Source organism: Carcharhinus amblyrhynchos, chromosome 7, assembly GCF_965287045.1.
Source record: "Carcharhinus amblyrhynchos chromosome 7, sCarAmb.v2.hapA, whole genome shotgun sequence".
In the NCBI taxonomy this organism is placed as follows: domain Eukaryota; kingdom Metazoa; phylum Chordata; class Chondrichthyes; order Carcharhiniformes; family Carcharhinidae; genus Carcharhinus; species Carcharhinus amblyrhynchos.
In genome coordinates this window covers 126,396,568-126,418,606 of record NC_137330.1, presented here as the reverse complement: position 1 = coordinate 126,418,606, position 22,039 = coordinate 126,396,568, and the positions used below count along the sequence as shown (strand labels likewise).

Here is a 22,039-nt window from a genome sequence, read left to right as displayed (position 1 = left end):
AAATAGATCGAGAGGAGAGAGGACTGAGAGATCAAAACAGATCGAGAGGAAAGAGGACTGAGAGATCAAAACAGATCGAGAGGAGAGAGGACTCGGATGGAGAAAGCTAGCACGAGGGGGCATGGCTTTAAATTAAGGGGGGGTAGCTACAGGACGGATGTCAGGGGTAGGTTCTTTATCCAGCGGGTGGTGAGGGATTGGAATGCCCTGCCTGCTGCAGTTGTAAATGCGTCTAGTTTGGGGGCGTTTAAGAGATCTCTGGATAGGTTTATGGACGAAAAGGGATTGGTATAGGCTAGTGGGTCATTGTTTTTGTAACTGGTCGGCGCAACATCGTGGGCCGAAGGGCCTGTTCTGCGCTGTAATGTTCTATGTTCTATGTTCTATGTTCTATGACTGAGAGATCAAAACAGATCGAGAGGAGAGAGGTCTGAGAGATCAAAACAGATCGGGAGGAGAGAGGACTGAGAGATCAAAACAGATCGAGATGAGACAGGACTGAGAGATCAAAAATGATCGAGACGAGAGAGGACAGAGAGATCAAAACAGATCGAGAGGAGAGAGGACTGAGAGATCAAAACAGATCGAGAGGAGAGAAGACTGAGTGATCAAAACAAATCGAGAGGAGAGAGGACTGAGAGATCAAAACAAATCTAGAGGAGAGAGGACTGAGAGATCAAAACAGATCGAGAGGAAAGAGGACTGAGAGATCAAAACAGATCGAGAGGGGAGAGGACTGAGAGATCAAAACAGATCGAGAGGAGAGAGGACTGAGAGATCAAAACAGATCGAGCGGAGAGAGGTCTGAGAGATCAGAACAGATCGAGAGGAGAGAGGACTGAGAGATCAAAACAGATCGCTAGGAGAAAGGACTGAGAGATCAAAACAGGTCGAGAGGAGAGAGGACTGAGAGATCAAAACAGATCGAGAGGAGAGAGAACTGAGAGATCAAAACAGATCGAGAGGAGAGAGGTCTGCGAGATGAAAAATGATCGAGAGGAGAGAGGACTGAGAGATCAAAACAGATCGAGAGGAGAGAGGGTGAGAGATCAAAACAGATCGAGAGGAGAGATTCAGAGATCAAAACAGATCGAGAGGAGAGAGGACTGAGAGATCAAAACAGATCGAGAGGAGAGAGGACTGAGAGATCAAAACAAATCGAGAGGAGAGAGGACTGAGAGATCCAAATAAATCGAGAGGAGAGAGGTCAGAGAGATCAAAGCAGATCGAGAGGAGAGAGGACTGAGAGATCAAAACAGATCGAGAGGAGAGAGGACTGAGAGATCAAAACAGATCGAGAGGAGAGAGGTCAGAAAGATCAAAACAAATCGAGAGGAGAGAGGACTGAGTGATCAAAACAAATCGAGAGGGGAGAGGACTGAGAGATCAAAGCAGATCGAGAGGAGAGAGGTCAGAAAGATCAAAACAGATCGAGAGGAGAGAGGTCTGAGAGATCAAAACAGATCGAGAGGATAGAGGACTGAGAAGTCAAAACAGATCGAGAGGAGAGAGGTCTGAGAGATCAAAATAGATCGAGAGGAGAGAGGTCAGAGAGATCAAAATAGATCGAGAGGAGAGAGGACTGAGAGATCAAAACAGATCGAGAGGAGATGGGACTGAGATATCAAAACAGATCGAGAGGAGAGAGGACTGAGAGATCAAAACAGATCGAGAATGGAGAGGTCTGATGGGTCAAAGCAAACTAAGAGGAGAGTGGACTGAGAGATCAAAATGGATCGAGAGGGGAGAGGATGAAGAGATCAAAAAAGATCGAGAGTACTGAGGCCTGAGAGTTCAAATCAGATCAAGAGTTGAGTGGAGTAAGATTCAAAACAGTTCGAAAAGAGCAAGTTCTGAGTGATCAAAACAGAACAAGAGGAGAGTGGTCTGAGAGATCAAAATAGAGCAAGGTGAGAGGTTGGAGAGATCAAAATAGATCAAGCGGAGAGTCGTTGAAAGGTCAAAACAGATCGAGAGGAGAGAGATCTGAGAGATCAAAACAGATTAAGAGGAGAAAGGTCTGAGAGATCAAAATAGATCAGGTGACGAGAGGTCTGAGAGTTCAACACAGATAAAGGGGTGGGAGGAATGAGGGATCAAAACAGTTTGAGTGGAGAGCGGTCTGAGAGATCAAAACAGATTGAGAGGAGAGATGTCAAAGAGATCAAAATAGATTGAGAGGAGAGAGGTCTAAGAGATCAAAATAGATTGAGAAGAGAGGGGTCTGACAGGTCAAAGCAGATTAAGAGGAGAGAGGACTGAGTGATCAAAACAGATTGAGAGGGGAGAGGTCCAAGAGATCAAAACAGATTGAATGGAGAGAGGACTGAGAGATCAAAACGGCTCGAGAGGAGAGAGGACAAAGAGATCAAAATAGATCGACAGTAGCGAGGTCTGAGCATTCAAAACAGATCACGTGGAGACAGGACCAAGATTCAAAACAGATCGAGAAGAGCAATGTCTGAGCTCAAAACAGATTGAGAGGAGAGAGGACTGAAAATTCAACATAACATTCGCATGAATTAGAATAGATGAAAACAATTAGGAGCAATTAACTTTCAGCAATGTCACTAGTTCTGGACAAATCAGCATCATTAAACAGAGCTGGGTTACAAACACAAGCTTCACTAGAAACATGATATCAAATCATGAGTTCTTAAAGGCACCTGATTTCTCTCTCCAAGCTTACATTAGCTACCATCAAATCTGATGAGTTACAAATAGTGTTAAACATTGTGCAGTCATCAGCAAACATCCCAATTCTGACCTCATGATTATTTCAAAAGGTTGATTATTAATGAATTCAGAGAAAGATATAAAGAAAATACAAGAATAGAAATTTGATTATACAAAAAGTAAGTAAATACCTCTCCAGAAGACAGTACGTTGTTGAGATACTCAAGAAAGGACTCTTCCTTTATTTCATTGTCAGTGAATATGAAAGTGATTCCTTTTCCCTCTGCCCCAGCTGTCCTGTACAATATCTTCAAGTCATCCATCAGATTACCAACATTGTACGCTCTGAAAAAAATACAATAAAATGATCCTTAATTTACAACATCAACTCACAGAAATGCATACTTTGAAACATATTAAAACATCTAAAGATTTTTCACAGCCAAAGAAGAGAAGATTGGTATACCTGTTCAAACTTTTGGTGAAAGAGTTTTGGTGGAGAGATGAAGGGAATTAGGAAAGGAATTCCAGAGCATTTAGCCAAGGTTACTTGTTCGGAGAATGAACCACTTGAGACTAATCCAGCAACATTGTGGCTTGCTGAAATTTTCCTTATTTCAAATATCAGAAACTGCCTAAATCTAAGGAGCAGATTGAAAATTTGATCCAGGGAAGCAGGAGCAAGAGCCTAAGGAGGGGGACCACACAAGGACAAATTTTTGTTACCTAACAACTAAAGGACTGGCAATGTCAACTTGAATTTCATAAAAATGAACCCCAGTGGACTGACATGTCAACTGGCATTTCATAAAAATAAACCCTGAGAGATCAAAACAGATCGGGAGGAGAGAGGACTGAGAGATCAAAACAGATCGAGATGAGACAGGACTGAGAGATCAAAAATGATCGAGAGGAGAGAGGACTGAGAGATCAAAACAGATCGAGAGGAGAGAGGACTGAGAGATCAGTCTGGACTACAACCTCAGTTCAGTTTTGACATAACAATTACCTCATCTCAGGAATCACCATTATTCAGTAACAATCTCAGTAATTCCATTTGCAAAATTTACAAATTAATACAATTATACCATCCAACTTGCAACAGATATGAACTAGTATCTTCAGTATCATCACTTTCTTAAGGGTGTGATATTGGACTAAATATTACCCATGTTTGGAAGCTGAAATGCCCTTAGTGTTCAGTGGTGATAGTCTGTTGTCGATACATGGGCCAGAATTTTACTGCCCTGCTTGCTACAGAAATTGAAGCAGGCAACGGGCAGAAAGTTGGAAGGTCCTTTGACCTTGGGTGGGATTTTACGGCTATGGGATTAGTGAGGCCGTAAAATCCCATCCATGATGTCTGCCTGTAAGGCACCTTTTGCATTCCTGGAGTCTACAAGGTGATAGCACTCTGTGGTCATGATATCTATGTCTTTCTCATGATGTACCCAGTGTGACAAGGCTAGGAAGGCTCTGGAAAGGGCATCAACTACGTACAGCTTCTTGCCACTTTTGTAAATGACCCTGATTGTAACATCAAAACTTTGGCATTGTGTGTGAAGAGGCTTTTTTTAAAGATAGTTATGAGGGGCTGGTGATCTGCTTCAAACAGTTGCAGAATGACCACATGTGAAATCATGACATTTTGAGAGGTGAAGAGTGAGTGAGGAATTCCTTTTTGATCTGTGTGGAATGAGTCACAGGGCCCAATTTTACCATCAAGTTGCGCCCATTTTCAGCATGAAAACTTGATAAAGTCCGGCATGAGGTGATCTGTGCCCGCCTCCATATGGTTCCCCCTTTACCAAGGTCCAAAAATGCCCATGATCAGAACCAGGCCCCAAACGAGCGCAATGGCCACTTAAGTACATTTGCATGCATTTAAATTGACTTAATGGGCTGCACGCTGAATCTTAGCGGCACTTCCTCCTTTATCATCACGTTCACCCATCTAGAATTAGCGCAAAACAGACTTGCGCTACAAAACTCTGATTTGCATGCTGTAGGTAATAAGGGATAAGTGCTGAGCGTCCAATGGCTCTCTGTTTGAGATTGGTGTGGGGTGGGGGAGGTGGGTGGGGAGGGGGGTGCGGGGTGGAGCTGGAAGGTGAGTCCAATGGATTTCTGCTTCAGATCAGTGGTGATGGGAGGCAAGGTGGGGGTGGGGGGGGTGGTGCGGGGTCCACTGCTACTCCGCCTGAGATCACGGAGAGGGGGGTGGGTGGGGACCGCTGCTACTCAGCCTGAGATCACTGAGAGGGGGCGGGGGGGAGGGTCCGCTGCTACTCCGCCTGAGATCAGTGAGGGGGGGTGGGGGGGGTCCGCTGCTACTCAGCCTGAGATCACTGAGGGGGGGGGGGGTTCTGCTGCTACTCAGCCTGAGATCAGTGAGGGGGGGTGGGGGGGGGTCCGCTGCTACTCAGCCTGAGATCAGTGAGGGGGGGTGGGGGGGGGTCCGCTGCTACTCAGCCTGAGATCAGTGAGGGGGGGTGGGGGAGGGTCCGCTGCTACTCAGCCTGAGATCACTGAGAGGGGGGGGAGGGTCCGCTGCTACTCCGCCTGAGATCAGTGAGGGGGGGTGGGGGGGGTCCGCTGCTACTCCGCCTGAGATCACTGAGGGGGGGGGGGGGGGGTCTGCTGCTACTCAGCCTGAGATCAGTGAGGGGGGGGTGGGGGAGGGTCCGCTGCTACTCAGCCTGAGATCAGTGAGGGGGGGTGGGGGAGGGTCCGCTGCTACTCAGCCTGAGATCACTGAGAGGGGGGGGGGGGGTCTGCTGCTACTCAGCCTGAGATCAGTGAGGGGGGGTGGGGGAGGGTCCGCTGCTACTCAGCCTGAGATCAGTGAGGAGGGGTGGGGGAGGGTCCGCTGCTACTCAGCCTGAGATCAGTGAGGGGGGTGGGGGAGGATCCGCTGCTACTCAGCCTGAGATCAGTGAGGGGGGGTGGGGGAGGGTCCGCTGCTACTCAGCCTGAGATCAGTGAGGGGGGCTGGGGGAGGGTCCGCTGCTACTCAGCCTGAGATCACTGAGAGTGGGGGGGGGGGTCTGCTGCTACTCAGCCTGAGATCAGTGAGGGGGGGTGGGGGGGGGTCTGCTGCTACTCAGCCTGAGATCAGTGAGGGGGGGTGGGGGGGGTCCGCTGCTACTCAGCCTGAGATCAGTGAGGGGGGGTGGTGCGGGGTCCGCTGCTACTCAGCCTGAGATCAGTGAGGGGGGGTGGGGGAGGGTCCGCTGCTACTCAGCCTGAGATCAGTGAGGGGGGGTGGGGGGGGGTCCGCTGCTACTCAGCCTGAGATCAGTGAGGGGGGGTGGGGGAGGGTCCGCTGCTACTCAGCCTGAGATCAGTGAGGGGGGGTGGGGGAGGGTCCGCTGCTACTCCGCCTGAGATCAGTGAGGGGGGGTGGGGGAGGGTCCGCTGCTACTCAGCCTGAGATCAGTGAGGGGGGGGTGGGGGGGGTCCGCTGCTACTCAGCCTGAGATCACTGAGAGGGGGGGTGGGGGAGGGTCCGCTGCTACTCAGCCTGAGATCAGTGAGGGGGGGTGGGGGGGGTCCACTGCTACTCCGCCTGAGATCACTGAGGGGGGGGGTGGGGGGGGGTCCGCTGCTACTCAGCCTGAGATCAGTGAGGGGGGGGTGGGGGAGGGTCCGCTGCTACTCAGCCTGAGATCAGTGAGGGGGGGTGGGGGAGGGTCCGCTGCTACTCAGCCTGAGATCAGTGAGGGGGGGTGGGGGAGGGTCCGCTGCTACTCAGCCTGAGATCAGTGAGGGGGGGTGGGGGAGGGTCCGCTGCTACTCAGCCTGAGATCAGTGAGGGGGGGTGGGGGGGGCCCACTGCTACTCCGCCTGAGATCACTGAGGGGGGGGGGTGGGGGGGGGGGTCCGCTGCTACTCAGCCTGAGATCAGTGAGGGGGGGTGGGGGGGGGTCCGCTGCTACTCAGCCTGAGATCAGTGAGGGGGGGTGGTGCGGGGTCCGCTGCTACTCAGCCTGAGATCAGTGAGGGGGGGTGGGGGGGGGTCCGCTGCTACTCAGCCTGAGATCAGTGAGGGGGGGTGGGGGAGGGTCCGCTGCTACTCAGCCTGAGATCAGTGAGGGGGGGTGGGGGAGGGTCCGCTGCTACTCAGCCTGAGATCAGTGAGGGGGGGTGGGGGAGGGTCCGCTGCTACTCAGCCTGAGATCAGTGAGGGGGGGTGGGGGAGGGTCCGCTGCTACTCAGCCTGAGATCAGTGAGGGGGGGTGGGGGAGGGTCCGCTGCTACTCAGCCTGAGATCAGTGAGGGGGGGTGGGGGGGGGTCCGCTGCTACTCCGCCTGAGATCAGTGAGGGGGGGGGTGGGGGAGGGTCCGCTGCTACTCAGCCTGAGATCAGTGAGGGGGGGGGGTGGGGGGGGTCCGCTGCTACTCAGCCTGAGATCAGTGAGGGGGGGTGGGGGAGGGTCCGCTGCTACTCCGCCTGAGATCAGTGAGGGGGGTTGGGGGGGGTCCGCTGCTACTCAGCCTGAGATCAGTGAGGGGGGGGTGGGGGAGGGTCCGCTGCTACTCAGCCTGAGATCAGTGAGGGGGGGTGGGGGAGGGTCCGCTGCTACTCAGCCTGAGATCAGTGATGGGGGGGGGGGTCCGCCGCTACTCAGCCTGAGATCAGTGAGGGGGAGGGAGTCTGCTACCACTCTGTCTGAGATCAGTGAGGGGGGGGAGTCTGCTCCCACTCTGTCTGAGATCAGTGAGGGGGAGGGAGTCTGCTACCACTCTGTCTGAGATCAGTGAGGGGGAGGGAGTCTGCTGCCACTCTGTCTGAGATCAGTGAGGGGGAGGGAGTCTGCTACCACTCTGTCTGAGATCAGTGAGGGGGAGGGAGTCTGCTGCCACTCTGTCTGAGATCAGTGAGGGGGAGGGAGTCTGCTACCACTCTGCCTGAGATCAGTGAGGGGGAGGGAGTCTGCTGCCACTCTGTCTGAGATCAGTGAGGGGGAGGGAGTCTGCTACCACTCTGTCTGAGATCAGTGAGGGGGAGGGAGTCTGCTACCACTCTGTCTGAGATCAGTGAGGGGGAGGGAGTCTGCTACCACTCTGTCTGAGATCAGTGAGGGGGAGGGAGTCTGCTCCCACTCTGCCTGAGATCAGTGAGGGGGAGGGAGTCTGCTACCACTCTGTCTGAGATCAGTGAGGGGGAGGGAGTCTGCTACCACTCTGCCTGAGATCAGTGAGCGGGGGGAGTCTGCTACCACTCTGTCTGAGATCAGTGAGGGGGAGGGAGTCTGCTGCCACTCTGTCTGAGATCAGTGAGGGGGAGGGAGTCTGCTACCACTCTGTCTGAGATCAGTGAGGGGGAGGGAGTCTGCTACCACTCTGTCTGAGATCAGTGAGGGGGAGGGAGTCTGCTACCACTCTGCCTGAGATCAGTGAGCGGGGGGAGTCTGCTACCACTCTGCCTGAGATCAGTGAGGGGGAGGGAGTCTGCTACCACTCTGTTATGGGGTGGGCAATGTCTGTGGGGGCCGGGGGAAGCATTATCCTGCCTCGGATCTTTGTTCATTTTTTACTGCACATAAGCATTTGGAGGCAATGATCGGAGCTGCAGGATTTTGGGCACACTCAGCCCCACCCAATCGCTTCTGCAGCGCAAGTCAGAATTGCTTCTATTTTTTCAAGCAGAGTGCATATCGGGGCGCATAAAAACGGGTCTGAAGGTCTGATCTGAAAAACTCCCAGTTCCAAGTCCGCCCAGCGGTAATTAGTAAATCGTAAAATAGGGTCCTCAGTGTTTGTGAGGGTTTTTGAAGCTGAATGTACTAGGGACATGCTGGAATGCTTCTACTGATATAAGTACAAGCTGATGAATAGGTTCAGTGACCTCAATATATGATCCCAGACCAAGGTGTAATCAACAATGATCTCTCATAATTGGCCTACAAAGTGTTGCTCCATGCACCACTGGAAACCTTCACTGCCAGTGGAGACCCCATGAGCATAAGAAGAAAACAATATCTATCTATCCAAGTTTCAAAGAATGAGGGGATCTCATAGAAATCGATAACATTCTAATGGGACTAGTCAGGATAGATGCAGGAAGTATTCTTGATGGCAGGAGAGCCCAGAACCAGGGGTCACAGTCTAAGAATATGGGGTAAACCATTTAGGACTGAGATGAGGGGACATTTTTTCACCCAGAGAGTGGTGAGCCTGTGGAATTCGCTACCATAGAAAGCATTTGAGGCCAAAACAGTGTATACTTTTCAAGAAGGAATTAGAACATAGAACATAGAACATTACAGCGCAGAACAGGCCCTTCGGCCCACGATGTTGCGCCGACCAGTTACAAAAACAATGACCCACTAGCCTATACCAATCCCTTTTCGTCCATAAACCTATCCAGAGATCTCTTAAACGCCCCCAAACTAGACGCATTTACAACTGCAGCAGGCAGGGCATTCCAATCCCTCACCACCCGCTGGGTAAAGAACCTACCCCTGACATCCGTCCTGTAGCTACCCCCCCTTAATTTAAAGCCATGCCCCCTCGTGCTAGCTTTCTCCATCCGAGGAAAAAGGCTATCACTATCCACCCTATCTAAACCTCTAATCATCTTATATGTTTCAATAAGATCCCCTCTTAGCCGCCTTCTTTCCAACGAAAACAACCCTAAATCCCTCAGTCTCTCCTCATAGGACCTCCCCACCATACCAGGCACCATCCTAGTAAACCTCCTCTGCACCCTCTCCAACGCCTCCACATCCTTCTTGTAATGCGGGGACCAGAACTGCACACAGTACTCCAAGTGCGGCCGCACTAGAGTAGTGTACAGTTGCAACATTACACTGCGACTCCTAAATTCAATCCCCCTACCAATAAATGCCAATACACCGTACGCCTTCTTAACAACCTTATCTACTTGATTCCCAACTTTCAGGGATCTATGTACACACACACCTAGATCCCTCTGTTCATCCACACTATTCAAAGTCCTCCCGTTAGCCCTATACTCGACACATCTGTTGCTCCTACCAAAGTGAATTACCTCACACTTCTCCGCATTAAATTCCATCCGCCACCTCTCGGCCCAGCTCTGCAACCTATCTAAGTCTCCCTGCAGACTATGACACCCTTCCTCACAATCTACCACACCTCCAATTTTGGTGTCATCAGCAAATTTACTAATCCACCCAACTATACCCTCATCCAGATCATTAATAAAAATTACAAACAACAGTGGCCCCAAAACAGATCCCTGAGGCACACCACTCGTAACTGTACTCCATGATGAATATTTACCATCCACCACCACCCTCTGTCTCCTATCTGATAGCCAATTCCTGATCCAACTTCCTAGATTACCCACAATCCCATACATCTGCATTTTCTGCAGAAGCCTACCAAGATAGATCTTGGAATAAATGGGGTCAAAGTAAGAACAAATTATGAAGTTTAATGATCAGCCATGATCAGAATGAATGGCAGAGCATGTTCAAAGAATCAAATGGCCTATGCCTGCTCCTTTTTCTATGATCCTGTCATTTCTGGGATCTGGTCTTGTAAACTATGTACCTCTGGTCCAAGTTAAATGAGTTATTCCAAAGCCCTAACTAGTGGTCTTACATTCTGGTCAACTCTGTGAAATTTGAAACTGCCGTGTGTGCAGTGGAGAGTTGCTACATCTTTGGTGTGGATGGTTTATTTGTCATAAGCCATAAGGTCCACCTGAGTATTAAGGTCTAGTGCTGCATATGGGTCTAATGCTGTAGCATTAGGCTGGGCAGCATGTTACAGTGTCAATCTTTACCTTCAGTCTTTCATTGCTAGTAAATCATGTTGAGGGTGGTGAAAATCTCGTCCCTTTCTGTGACAGCATTGACACTCTCACAGCAGAGTATTTTCGGAGTCCCAGTGGTTTTGTTGCTTTGGCTGAGCTCCAGTTTGTTCACTTTGCCGAAACTTCTAATGTTGGAGGACAGATCTGCTTCAATGTGGCTGGAGGCAGGGAATGCTGTTCTGGGTTCAATCTGCAGCATTTTCTGAATTGATTCACCTTGCCATATTTATTGCAGCTTCAGCATATGCAAAATATGGTGTTTGGAGGGTGATGGCCACTGCAGTTGGGCATGATGTGCCCTGTACTGTGAAAACTTCTGTTTCCTGCCTAAAATTGCTGCTGTTTGACATGCAGATGCTGATGGCTATTTGTAGTGTTATTTTTTTCTCTTGCTGCATGTGCTTCTGAACAAGTTCATTGTCTCCCAAAGGCTATTCAACCCCTGGCTAACTCATCAGTAAGGACGCCAAATGTACATTTCTTCACGAAGATTTCCAGGGTCACCATCTAAGATTGCATTGATTTATCTGCTGTTTGGTTTGTTGAATTAAACACGTCCATCAAGTATTGTAATTTTTTTGCTATAATGTTCTCAATTTTTTTAGAATTATTTCAGAGTCCTCTTTTCCCTTCTCCATTTTCAAATGACTTGAGTTTCTCAATGACCTCAGTGCCAGCTAAGTTTAATAAGGTGTAAGCTTCTCCTTCTTTGATTTGTCAGATAATACAGCACTCCTGCATTAAATACATCGCTCCTTCTCAAGCTTTTTCATAAGGCCTTTGACAAGGTCCCTCATGGCAGACTGGTGCAGAAGGTGAAGCCGCATGGGATCAGAGGTGAGCTGGCAAGGTGGATACAAAACTGGCTCGGTCACAGAAGACAGAGGGTAGCAGTGGAAGGGTGCATTTCTGAATGGAGGGCTGTGACAAATGGCGTTCATGATGTGGAGATGCCGGCGTTGGACTGGGGTAAACACAGTAAAAAGTCTGACAACACCAGGTTTAAGTCCAACCGATTTATTTGATAGTAAACGCCGGCATATCCACATCGAGGCTGCAGGATGTCAGAACATTGTTTAGCTCAGTACTTATTCATCTGATTGAATCATGGCTAATCTGTTCCAGGATGGGCAGAAAGTAACAATCCCACTTTTAGCTGATGGGGATCAAAGGTCCAGGTATCATATTGAAAGGGCATCCAGCCAATCACTGCAGGTTAGTAGCTCTGTGCAAACAAACAACAAGGTAAGACAAAAAGCTGTGGCTCTGCAATACAGTGAGCTTCCTTGCAGATTCTACCGCAGGATGGGAACAGGAATGTATGATGTGGAGATGCCGGCGTTGGACTGGGGTAGACACAGTGGGAGGTCTGATAACACCAGGTTTGGGTCCAACTGATTTATTTGATAACATAAGAACATAAGAAATAGGAGCAGGAGTAGGCCATCTAGCCCTTCAAGCCTGCCCCGCCATTCAATAAGATCATGGCTGATCTGAAGTGGATCAGTTCCACTTTCCCGCTTTCTCCCCATAACCCTTAATTCCCTTGTCTGTCAAAAACCTATCTACCCGTGACTTAAATATATTTAGCAAGGTAGCCTCCACCACTTCAATGGGCAGAGAATTCCAGAGATTCACCACCCTTTGAGTGAAGAAGTTCCTCCTCAACTCTGATCTAAACTGCACTCCCCTTATCTTGAGGCTGTGCCCTCTAGTCCTGCTATCCTTGCTAAGCGGGTAAACTGATAGTAAACTCACAAACTTTCAAGGTTCCCCTCTTCATCAGGTGAATGGAGAGTTCTGGCCTCAGACAGAGCATATAAAGCACAGACAGTTTACAGATTACTGATTAGAATGAACATCTCGCCAGGGCCATCCCCACACCCCGACTTCCTGCCTTCAGACAACCACGCAAGCTCAAACAGACCATTGTTCGCAGCAAACTACCCAGTCTTCAGGAGAACAGTGACCACAATACCACACAACCTTGCCACAGCAACCTCTGCAAGACATGCCGGATCATCGACATGGATACCATCATCACACGTGAGAATACCATCCACCAGGTACACGGTAAATACTCTTGCAACTCGGCCAACATTGTCTACGATTTTTGCGAGTAAGGAGGCAGTAAAAAGGTGCGTTTTTTTTTTCTGTTTATTTTGCTTAACTGTTTAATTCTAGTTTCAGTTGCGAGTTTTTTCGGCGGTTTTTTTTAAAATTAGTTAGAAACCGGAAGTCGTCACTAGGGCGTCGACTGGTAGTTGTAGTTTTTTTTTCAGGCCTCTAACCCTATAAATTAGTCCAGAGAGGATACCCGATTCTCTACACTAGTAGAGAATCCCACCCTCCCACCTCCTCTAACCTAATTATAAGTGTGGGGAAGTTTTTTTTTATATTTTTTACTTTTTTTTTGCTGTTACCTGTTTCAGGGATGGCAGTTCGGGCAGTGCGCTGCATCTCCTGTGGGATGTATGTGGTGAGGGACTCCAGTAGTGTTTCAGGGGATTTTACTTGTAGGAAGTGTCTTAGATTGAAGCTTCTGGAGGAGCGTGTTAAGGAGCTGGAGGTGGAATTAGATGAGTTCCGCATAATTCGTGAGGCAGAGAGACATTGATAGGAGTTTTAAGGAAATAGTCACTCCTAGTAATCAGTCTTGGGTCAATGTCAAGAGGAGGGGAAAGAAGCATGTGGGAGGAGAATCCCCTGGGGCTGTTCCCCTCCAAAATAGGTTTTCGGTCCTGGAGGCTACAGTTGAGGAAGCATCAACTGGGGATAGCCAAAGGGAGCAGGACTCTGGGGGTGAGCCTATTGTAAAAGCTCAGGTGTCTAGGTGATGCAAGAGATTGGGCCTCGTGATTGGGGACTGTACAGTTAAAGGGACGGATAGGAGAGTTGGTAGTAAGGGTAGGGATTCAGGGCTGGTGTGTTGCCTACCAGGGGCTGGGGTCCGGGATGTGTCAGAGAGGATATTCAAGACTCTTAGGGGAGAGGGTGATCAACCCCAAGTTATAATTCATGTGGGGACACATGACATAGGGAGGCTAAGGGAAGGGGATATTAAGCAGAGTTTCATGGAGTTGGGATGGAAACTAAAGGCCAAGTCAAACAGAGTGGTTATCTCTGGACTCTTGCCTGTGCCACGGGATAGTTTAGAGAGGAATAGGGAGAGGGAAAGTTTGAACTTGTGGCTGAGGGGATGGTGCAGGAGGGAGGGGTTTAATTACTTGAGCAATTGGGGCTCATTCTGGGGAAGATGGGATCTCTATAAGAGTGATGGTATACATCTGAACCAGAGGGGAACAAATATCCTGGGGGGTAAATTTGTGAAGGCTATGCGGAGTGGTTTAAACTGATTCAGAGGGGGGGTGGGATCCTGGGTAGAGGGGGTGAAAGTGAGGGGGGCATAGAAGGGGACGGCATTGCACGGCATTGTGGGGGTGGGGCGGAGCGAGGTTTGAAATGTATATACTTTAACGCGAGGAGTATTCGCAATAAAGTGGATGAACTTGCAGCGTGGACCAGTACCTGGGACTTTGATGTTGTGGCCATTTCAGAGACGTGGATAGAGCAGAGTCAGGAATGGATGTTGCAGGTGCCGGGGTACAAGTGCTTTCGTCGGAGTAGAGAAGGAGGTAGAAGGGGGGGTGGAGTAGCATTATTGGTCAAGGACTATATCACAGTGTCAGAGAGGAAGTTTAATGAGGACTTGTCTGTTGAGGTAGTATGGGCGGAAATTAGAAATAGGAGAGGAGAGGTCACCCTGTTGGGAGTCTTTTATAGACCTCCAAAAAGTTCTAGAGAGGTTGAGGAAAGGATTGCAGAGACGATCCTGGTTAGGAGTGAAAGTAATAGGGTAATTGTTATGGGGGATTTTAACTTTACTAACATTGATTGGAATTGCTATAGCTCTAGCTCGTTAGAGGGGTCAGTTTTTGTTCAAAGTGTGCAGGAAGGTTTTTTGACTCAATATGTAGATAGGCCAACTAGAGGTGAGGCTATATTGGACTTGGTGCTGGGAAATGAGCCAGACCAGGTGCTAGACTTGGAAGTTGGTGTGCTTTTTGGTGATAGTGACCACAATTCGGTTACGTTCACCTTAGTGATGGAAAGGGATAGGCATGAACCTCGGGTCAGTAGTTTTAGCTGGGGGAAGGGTAATTATGAGGCCATTAGGAGAGAATTAGGAGGCATTGGTTGGACTAGGAGATTACAGGGACTAGGAACGTCTGAAATGTGGAGTTTTTTCAAGGAGCAGCTACTGTGGGTCTGTGATAGGTATGTCCCTGTCAGGCAAGGAGGAATTGGTAGGGCTAGGGAACCGTGGTGCACAAAAAAAGTTGATTTGTTGGTTAGGAAGAAGAAGGAGGCTTATGTTCGGATGAGGCTTGAGGGCTCGGGTAGTGCAGTAGAAAGCTTTAGATTGGCTAGGAGGGAGTTGAAGAGGGAGTTAAGAAGGGCTAGAAGAGGGCATGAGATGACTTTGGCTGATAGGATTAAGGAGAATCCTAAGGCGTTCTATAGGTATGTCAAGAACAGAAGGTTGGTTAGGGCAAGATTAGGGCCAGTTACAGACAGTAGGGGGAAGTTGTGTGTGGAACCGGAAGAGATTGGAGAGGCATTGAACCATTATTTCTCTTCGGTGTTCACGCAGGACGATATGAATGTAGCTGAGGAGGTCACTGGGGTGAAGGGGTGTAAAATAGAAAGTATTGTAGTTGATACAGAGGATGTGTTGGATATTCTAGATGGGTTGAAAATAGATAAGTCCCCTGGTCCAGACGGGATTTACCCTAGGATTCTATGGGAGGCAAGAGAGGTGATTGCAGAGCCACTGGCTCTGATCTTCAGGTCGTCGTTGGTCTCTGGTATAGTACCGGAAGATTGGAGGACAGCGAATGTTGTCCCATTGTTTAAGAAGGGGAGCAGAGACTTCCCTGGGAATTATAGACCAGTGAGTCTTACTTCTGTAGTGGGCAAGGTTTTAGAAAGAATTATTAGGGATAGGATTTATAGTTATTTGGAGAGTAATGAATTGATTAGAGATAGTCAGCATGGTTTTGTAGCGGGAAGGTCGTGCCTTACTAACCTTATTGAGTTCTTTGAGAAGGTGACCAAAGAGGTGGATAGGGGTAAGGCAGTAGATGTGGTATATATGGATTTTAGTAAGGCGTTTGATAAGGTTCACCATGGTATGCTTCTGCAGAAAATGCAGATGTATGGGATTGGTGGTAATTTAGGTACTTGGATCAGGAATTGGTTAGCAGATAGGAGACAGAGGGTGGTGGTTGATGGTAATTATTCATCATGGAGTTCGGTTACGAGTGGTGTGCCTCAGGGATCTGTTTTGGGGCCACTGCTGTTTGTAATCTTTATTAATGATCTGGATGAGGGTATAGTTGGGTGGATTAGTAAGTTTGCTGATGACACCAAAGTCGGAGGTGTGGTAGATTGTGAGGAAGGGTGTCGAAGTTTGCAGGGTGACTTGGACAGGTTGCAGAGCTGGGCCGCGAGGTGGCAGATGGAGTTTAATGCGGAGAAGTGTGAGGTAATCCATTTCGGTAGGAATAACAGATGTGTTGAGTATAGGGCTGACGGGAGGACTTTGAATAGAGTGGATGAACAGAGGGATCTAGGTGTGTGTGTACATAGATCCCTGAAAGTTGGGAATCAAGTAGATAAGGTTGTCAAGAAGGCGTACGGTGTCTTGGCGTTTATTGGTAGGGGGATTGAATTTAGGAGTCGCAGTGTAATGTTGCAACTGTACACTACTCTAGTGCGGCCGCACTTGGAGTACTGTGTGCAGTTCTGGTCCCCGCATTACAAGAAGGATGTGGAGGCGTTGGAGAGGGTGCAGAGGAGGTTTACTAGGATGTTGCCTGGTATGGAGGGGAGGTCCTATGAGGAGAGACTGAGGGATCTAGGGTTGTTTTCGTTGGAAAGAAGGCGGCTAAGAGGGGATCTTATTGAAACATATAAGATGATTAGAGGTTTAGATAGGGTGGATAGTGATAGCCTTTTTCCTCGGATGGAGAAAGCTAGCACGAGGGGGCATGGCTTTAAATTAAGGGGGGGTAGCTACAGGACGGATGTCAGGGGTAGGTTCTTTACCCAGCGGGTGGTGAGGGATTGGAATGCCCTGCCTGCTGCAGTTGTAAATGCGTCTAGTTTGGGGGCGTTTAAGAGATCTCTGGATAGGTTTATGGACGAAATGGGATTGGTATAGGCTAGTGGGTCATTGTTTTTGTAACTGGTCGGCGCAACATCGTGGGCCGAAGGGCCTGTTCTGCGCTGTAATGTTCTATGTTCTATGTTCTATGTTCTAGAGTGGAGGAGCAGAGGGATCTAGGTGTATGTGTACATAGATCCCTGAAAGTTGGGAATCAAGTAGGTAAGGTTGTTAAGAAGGCGTACGGTGTCTTGGCGTTTATTGGTAGGGGGATTGAATTTAGGAGTCGCAGCGTCATGTTGCAACTGTACACAACTCTGGTGCGGCCGCACTTGGAGTACTGTGTGCAGTTCTGGTCCCCACATTACAGGAAGGATGTGAAGGCTTTGGAGAGGGTGCAGAGGAGGTTTACCAGGATGTTGCCTGGTATGCAGGGGAGGTCCTATGAGGAGAGACTGAGGGATTTGGGGTTGTTTTCACTGGAAAGAAGGCGGCTAAGAGGGGATCTTATAGAAACATATAAGATGATTAGAGGTTTAGATAGGGTGGATGGTGATAGCCTGTTTCCTCGGATGGAGAAATCTAGCACGAGGGGGCATGGCTTTAAATTAAGGGGGGGTAGTTATAGGACGGATGTCAGGGGCAGGTTCTTTACCCAGAGGGTGGTGAGGGACTGGAATGCCCTGCCTGCTGCAGTTGTAAATGCGCCTAGTTTGGGGGCGTTTAAGAGATTGGTGGATAGGTTTATGGACGAAAAGGGATTGGTTTAGATTAGTGGGTCAATGTTTTTTTTAAAAATAAGACTGGTCGGCGCAACATTGTGGGCCGAAGGGCCTGTTCCGCGCTGTAATGTTCTATGTTCTATGTTCTATGTTCTATGTACCTGATACGTTGCAAGAAAGGATGTCCCAAAGCATGGTACATTGGGGAGACCATGCAGACACTACGACAACGGATGAATGAACATCGCTCGACAATCACCAGGCAAGACTGTTCCCTTCCTGCTGGCGAACACTTCAGTGGTCATGGGCATTCAGCCTCTGACCTTCGGGTAAGCATTCTCCAAGGTGGCCTTCATGACACACGACAGTGCAGAGTCGCTGAACAGAGACTGATAGCCAAGTTCCGCACACATGAGGATGGTCTCAACAGGGATCTTGGGCTCATGTCGCACTATCTGTAACCCCCATGACTTGCCTGGATTTGCAAAACCTCACTTACTGTACTGTCTGGAGACAATACACATCTCTTTAACCTGTGATCAGTGCTCCTTCCACTCACATTGTCAGCCACTTTAAGACTTGAATAGCAGGTTAGGAGTAAAGATTCGCATTCTAATCAGTAATCTGTAAACTGTCTGTGCTTTATATGCTCTGTCTGAGGCCAGAACTCTCCATTCACCTGACGAAGAGGGGAACCTCGAAAGCTTGTGAGTTTACTATCAAATAAATCGGTTGGACTTAAACCTGGTGTTTACAAATGGCGTTCCTCAGGGACAGCACTGGGACCTAAGCTGTTTGTAATATATATAAATAATTTGGAGCAAAATGTAACTGGTTTGATCAGTAAGTTTGCGGATGACACAAAGTTGTTGGATTTGCGGATAGTGATGAGGACCATCAGAGGATACAGCAGGATATAGATAGGTTGGAGACTTGGGTGGAGAGATGGCAGATGGAGTTTAATCCAAACAAATGTGAGGTAATGCATTTTGGAAGGTCTAAAACAGATAGGAAATATATAGTAAATGGCAGAACCCTTAAGAGTACTGATAGGCAGAGGGATCTGAGTGTACAGGTACACAGGTCACTGAAAATGGCAACGTAGATGGAGAAGGTAGTCAAGAAGGCATACACATGCTTGCCTTCATCAGTCAGAGTATTAAGTTTAAAAATTGGCAAGTCATGTTGTAGCTTTAGTTAGGCCGCTCTTAGAATATAGTTTTCAATTCTGGTCGCCATACTACCAGAAAAACGTGGAGGCTTTGGAGAGGGTACAGAGAAGATTTACCAGGATGTTGCCTGGTATCGAGGGCATTAACTGTGAGGAGAGGTTGGAGAAACTTGGTTTGTTCTCATTGGAACGACGGAGGTTGAGAGGAGACCTGATAGAAGTCTGTAAGATTATGAGAGGCATGGACAGAGTGGATAGTCAGAAGACTTTTCCCAGGGTGGAAAAGTCAATTACTAGGGGGCACAGATTTAAAGTGTAAGGGGCAAGGTTTAAAGGAGATGTACGAGGCAGATTTTTTATGCAGAGGGTGGTGGGTGCCTGGAACTCGTTGCTGGGTAAGGTAGTGGAAGAAGATACGGTATTGAGATTTAAGGGGCAAATGCATGAATAGAATGGGAATAGAGGAATATGGTCCCTGGAAGAGTAGGGGGTTTTAGTTAAGTCGAGCAACATGGACGGTGGAGGTTTGGAGGGCCAAAAGGCCTGTTCCTGTGCCGTAATTTTCTTTGTTCTTTTCCTGATTCTTTGCAATGTTTTTGTTGAACACAAGTGGATTGAAGCATCAAAGTCCTTGCACCATTCTACCAACTCTGGATACCATGTAGAAGTTCTGGGTTCCCAAACTCCGAAAACAGAGACTTGTAACAATCAATACTCTCTTCACTAGTTGAGTAGCTACTCCATGCTTGTGCTCTGCCCTTGCTCCCAGGAGAAGTCCTACGCTCCTGACACATGTCCCTTTTTGTAGCCACACCATCATTGTGACCACTTGTTCTACAGAAATGTCTAGCACATCCATGTCTTCCTGTGGCAAAAGTATTCCCCTTTGCAGAGCATGGTTGTGTATATCATTGCAAACAATAATGATACAGGGCACACTCAGTGGCGATGATCAAAGAACTCACCTGATCAGTCGAGATATCTGAAATGCACCTGCCAACCAGAATACAGAGAGGAAAATAGCCTCTAGGTCAACCTGGCTACTTGATAAAATGATTATACTATTTTAACAATGGACAAAGGGTTTTCCTTGACTAGCCATGACTCACTCCAAAGAAATTTCTAACCTGCAGAAACCAGCTGGCCTTTAATGCTTCAATGACTGCAAAAAAAAGTGCAAAAGAAAAGCACCAATACCCTTTGCAGTTAAGGCAGAGCTTTGACCATGGAGACAGTGTGACTGCAATGACTCCCCTACTAAACTGTCAAGATTCCACATTTAGGAAAAAACATTTTTGTCCAAAACCCAGGAGAGAAAGTACAAAGAACAAAGAAAAGTACAGCACAGGAACGAGTCCTTTGGGCCTCCAAGCCTTGCTGATCATGATACCCTAACTAAAACAACCTTCTGCCCTTACTTGGACTGTATCCCTCTCTTCCCTCCCAATTCATGCACCTGTCCAGATGCCTCTTAAATGTTACTATTGTGCCTGCTTTCACCACATCCTCTGGCAGTATGTTCCAGGCACACACCACTCTCTGCATGAGAAACATCCCCCACACATCACCCTTAAACTTTTCCCCTCTCACCTTGAATCTGTGCCCCCTTGTAATTGTGGCCAAATGGGCCACAATTTACAGAGCAAGCTGGGATAATTGGACAAGCACTGAAACAGGTAGGCTGCAACCTCAGAAGAGAAAGATAAATAGGCTGCAGCTCAGATGACTGAACACACAGAAATAGACTATCCCAAAGACAATGGACACTCTCTTATCAAACATACTTGTTTACCAGACAAAGGGGAGCTTTAACCCCTTACTTGGGAGGTGGGTATGTGATGTACATGCCTCCAGCACCTGCATGCATATCTGTTGAGTACACACACACACACACACACACACTCACACACAGATCGGTGTGGCAGCACTTCCCTGCAATAGCAAATCTGTTGCTTGATGTGGAGATGCCAGTGTTGGACGGGGGTAAACACAGTAAGAAGTCTCACAATACCAGGTTAAAGTTCAACAGGTTTATTTGGTAGCAAAAGCACTAGCTTTCAGAATGATGCTCCTTCGTCAGGTAAGTGGGAGTTCTGTTCACAAACAGGGCCTATAAAGACACAAACTCAATTTACAAGATAATGGTTGGAATGTGAGTCTTCTGTAATCATATAACAGGTAATCATTGATTACCTATAAAGACTCGCATTCCAAGCATTATTTTGTAAACTGAATTTGTGTCTTTATATGCTCTGTTTGTGAACAGAACTCCCACTTACCTGATGAAGGAACAGCGCTCCAAAAGCTAGTGACTTGTGCTACCAAATAAACCTGTTGGACTTTAACCTGGTGTTGTGCAACTTCTTAGCGTGTTGGTGGCTTGACCAGAGTCTCTCCCCGGGGTTCTGGAAAGCTGTTCTGTCTTCAAAATGTTCTGAGTGTATCCAGGGGGCTATTAGAGGTTACAAGGCTGAGAAGTCAGGGTTTCAATTCTTCAAACAAAGAACTCAGTTCCAGTATCATGTAAGTATTAGTCTTTGCTGTGTTAAACCTATGGAACGGGTATTTGTCCATGGGAAGTGTTGTTTGATTGGAACATCTCAGACATATTTGTTAAAGTTTTGCATAATTGTGGCTGTTTTATTTTTGGTTGTAATTATTAAAAGTTATTGCTCATTTTACTTCCATACATATTAACTATATTCTTAAATAAACTTTGTTTGATAAAAGCTCCATATTGGGTCATTTGAATCATACCTAAAGTGAAACATATCATGCTTACCCTAGCCAAATTCAAACTGCAAAACATATGATCCAGGCAGACTTCATAAAATGCTTAAGAGTTTCTGACTTGAATTATAACACTGGAGTGTTGTTGATAGATTGGTTGATGTGAAAAAAGACCTTCAGAACCTTCTGGATAAATTCAGGATTCCATTCAAATAGACAGTTGGCTCAAGGAAGGGATTAATGTGAAACTCAAGATAACTCCCAATCATCAACCAAAAAGTGTCAAAGCAATAGTGGTGTCTTTTGCAATTCCTTTCAAAGTTGAAGAATAGTTAATATGACCTGTGAACACTGGTGTTAGAGTCAGTTACAATGAGTGATTGGGCTACGTTGGTAAAACAGTCATGAAACCAGGTGTTTCAGTTCATATTTGCAGTGTTTTTTTTAGAAAACATAAATTGGGTGTTGTGCATTGATCAATATCCACTTCCTTTAATTGAAGATTTGTTTGCTGGATTATCAAGTAGATGGAAATTCAGCAAGATGATCTTTCACAAGCATCTTTACAGATGCATAAAACTGCTGAACCTCAATCATTGTTTACCATCATTACTCATAAATGTCTTTTACAATGCAAAATGTTACCTTTTGGAATAATATCCACATCAGCCCTATTCCAAAGATCGATGGATCAGATTTTAAGTGGTCTCTCTGGTGTACAATGTTACCTGGATGATATTCGAATTACAGCATCCAGTGTAAGT

The 22,039-nt window shown here is 47.6% G+C and overlaps 1 protein-coding gene across 1 annotated transcript in view; it reads right to left on the bottom strand.

The window, feature by feature from the left end:
• Positions 1–22,039, bottom strand: part of LOC145345623 (dynein axonemal heavy chain 8-like) — a 1,557,438-nt gene that overhangs the window by 425,386 nt on the left and 1,110,013 nt on the right. Inside the window, exon 65 of the mRNA XM_080193457.1 lies at positions 2,868–3,021. Coding sequence (XP_080049583.1) covers positions 2,868–3,021 — 154 coding nt within the window. The remainder of the gene's footprint in view (positions 1–2,867; positions 3,022–22,039) is intronic.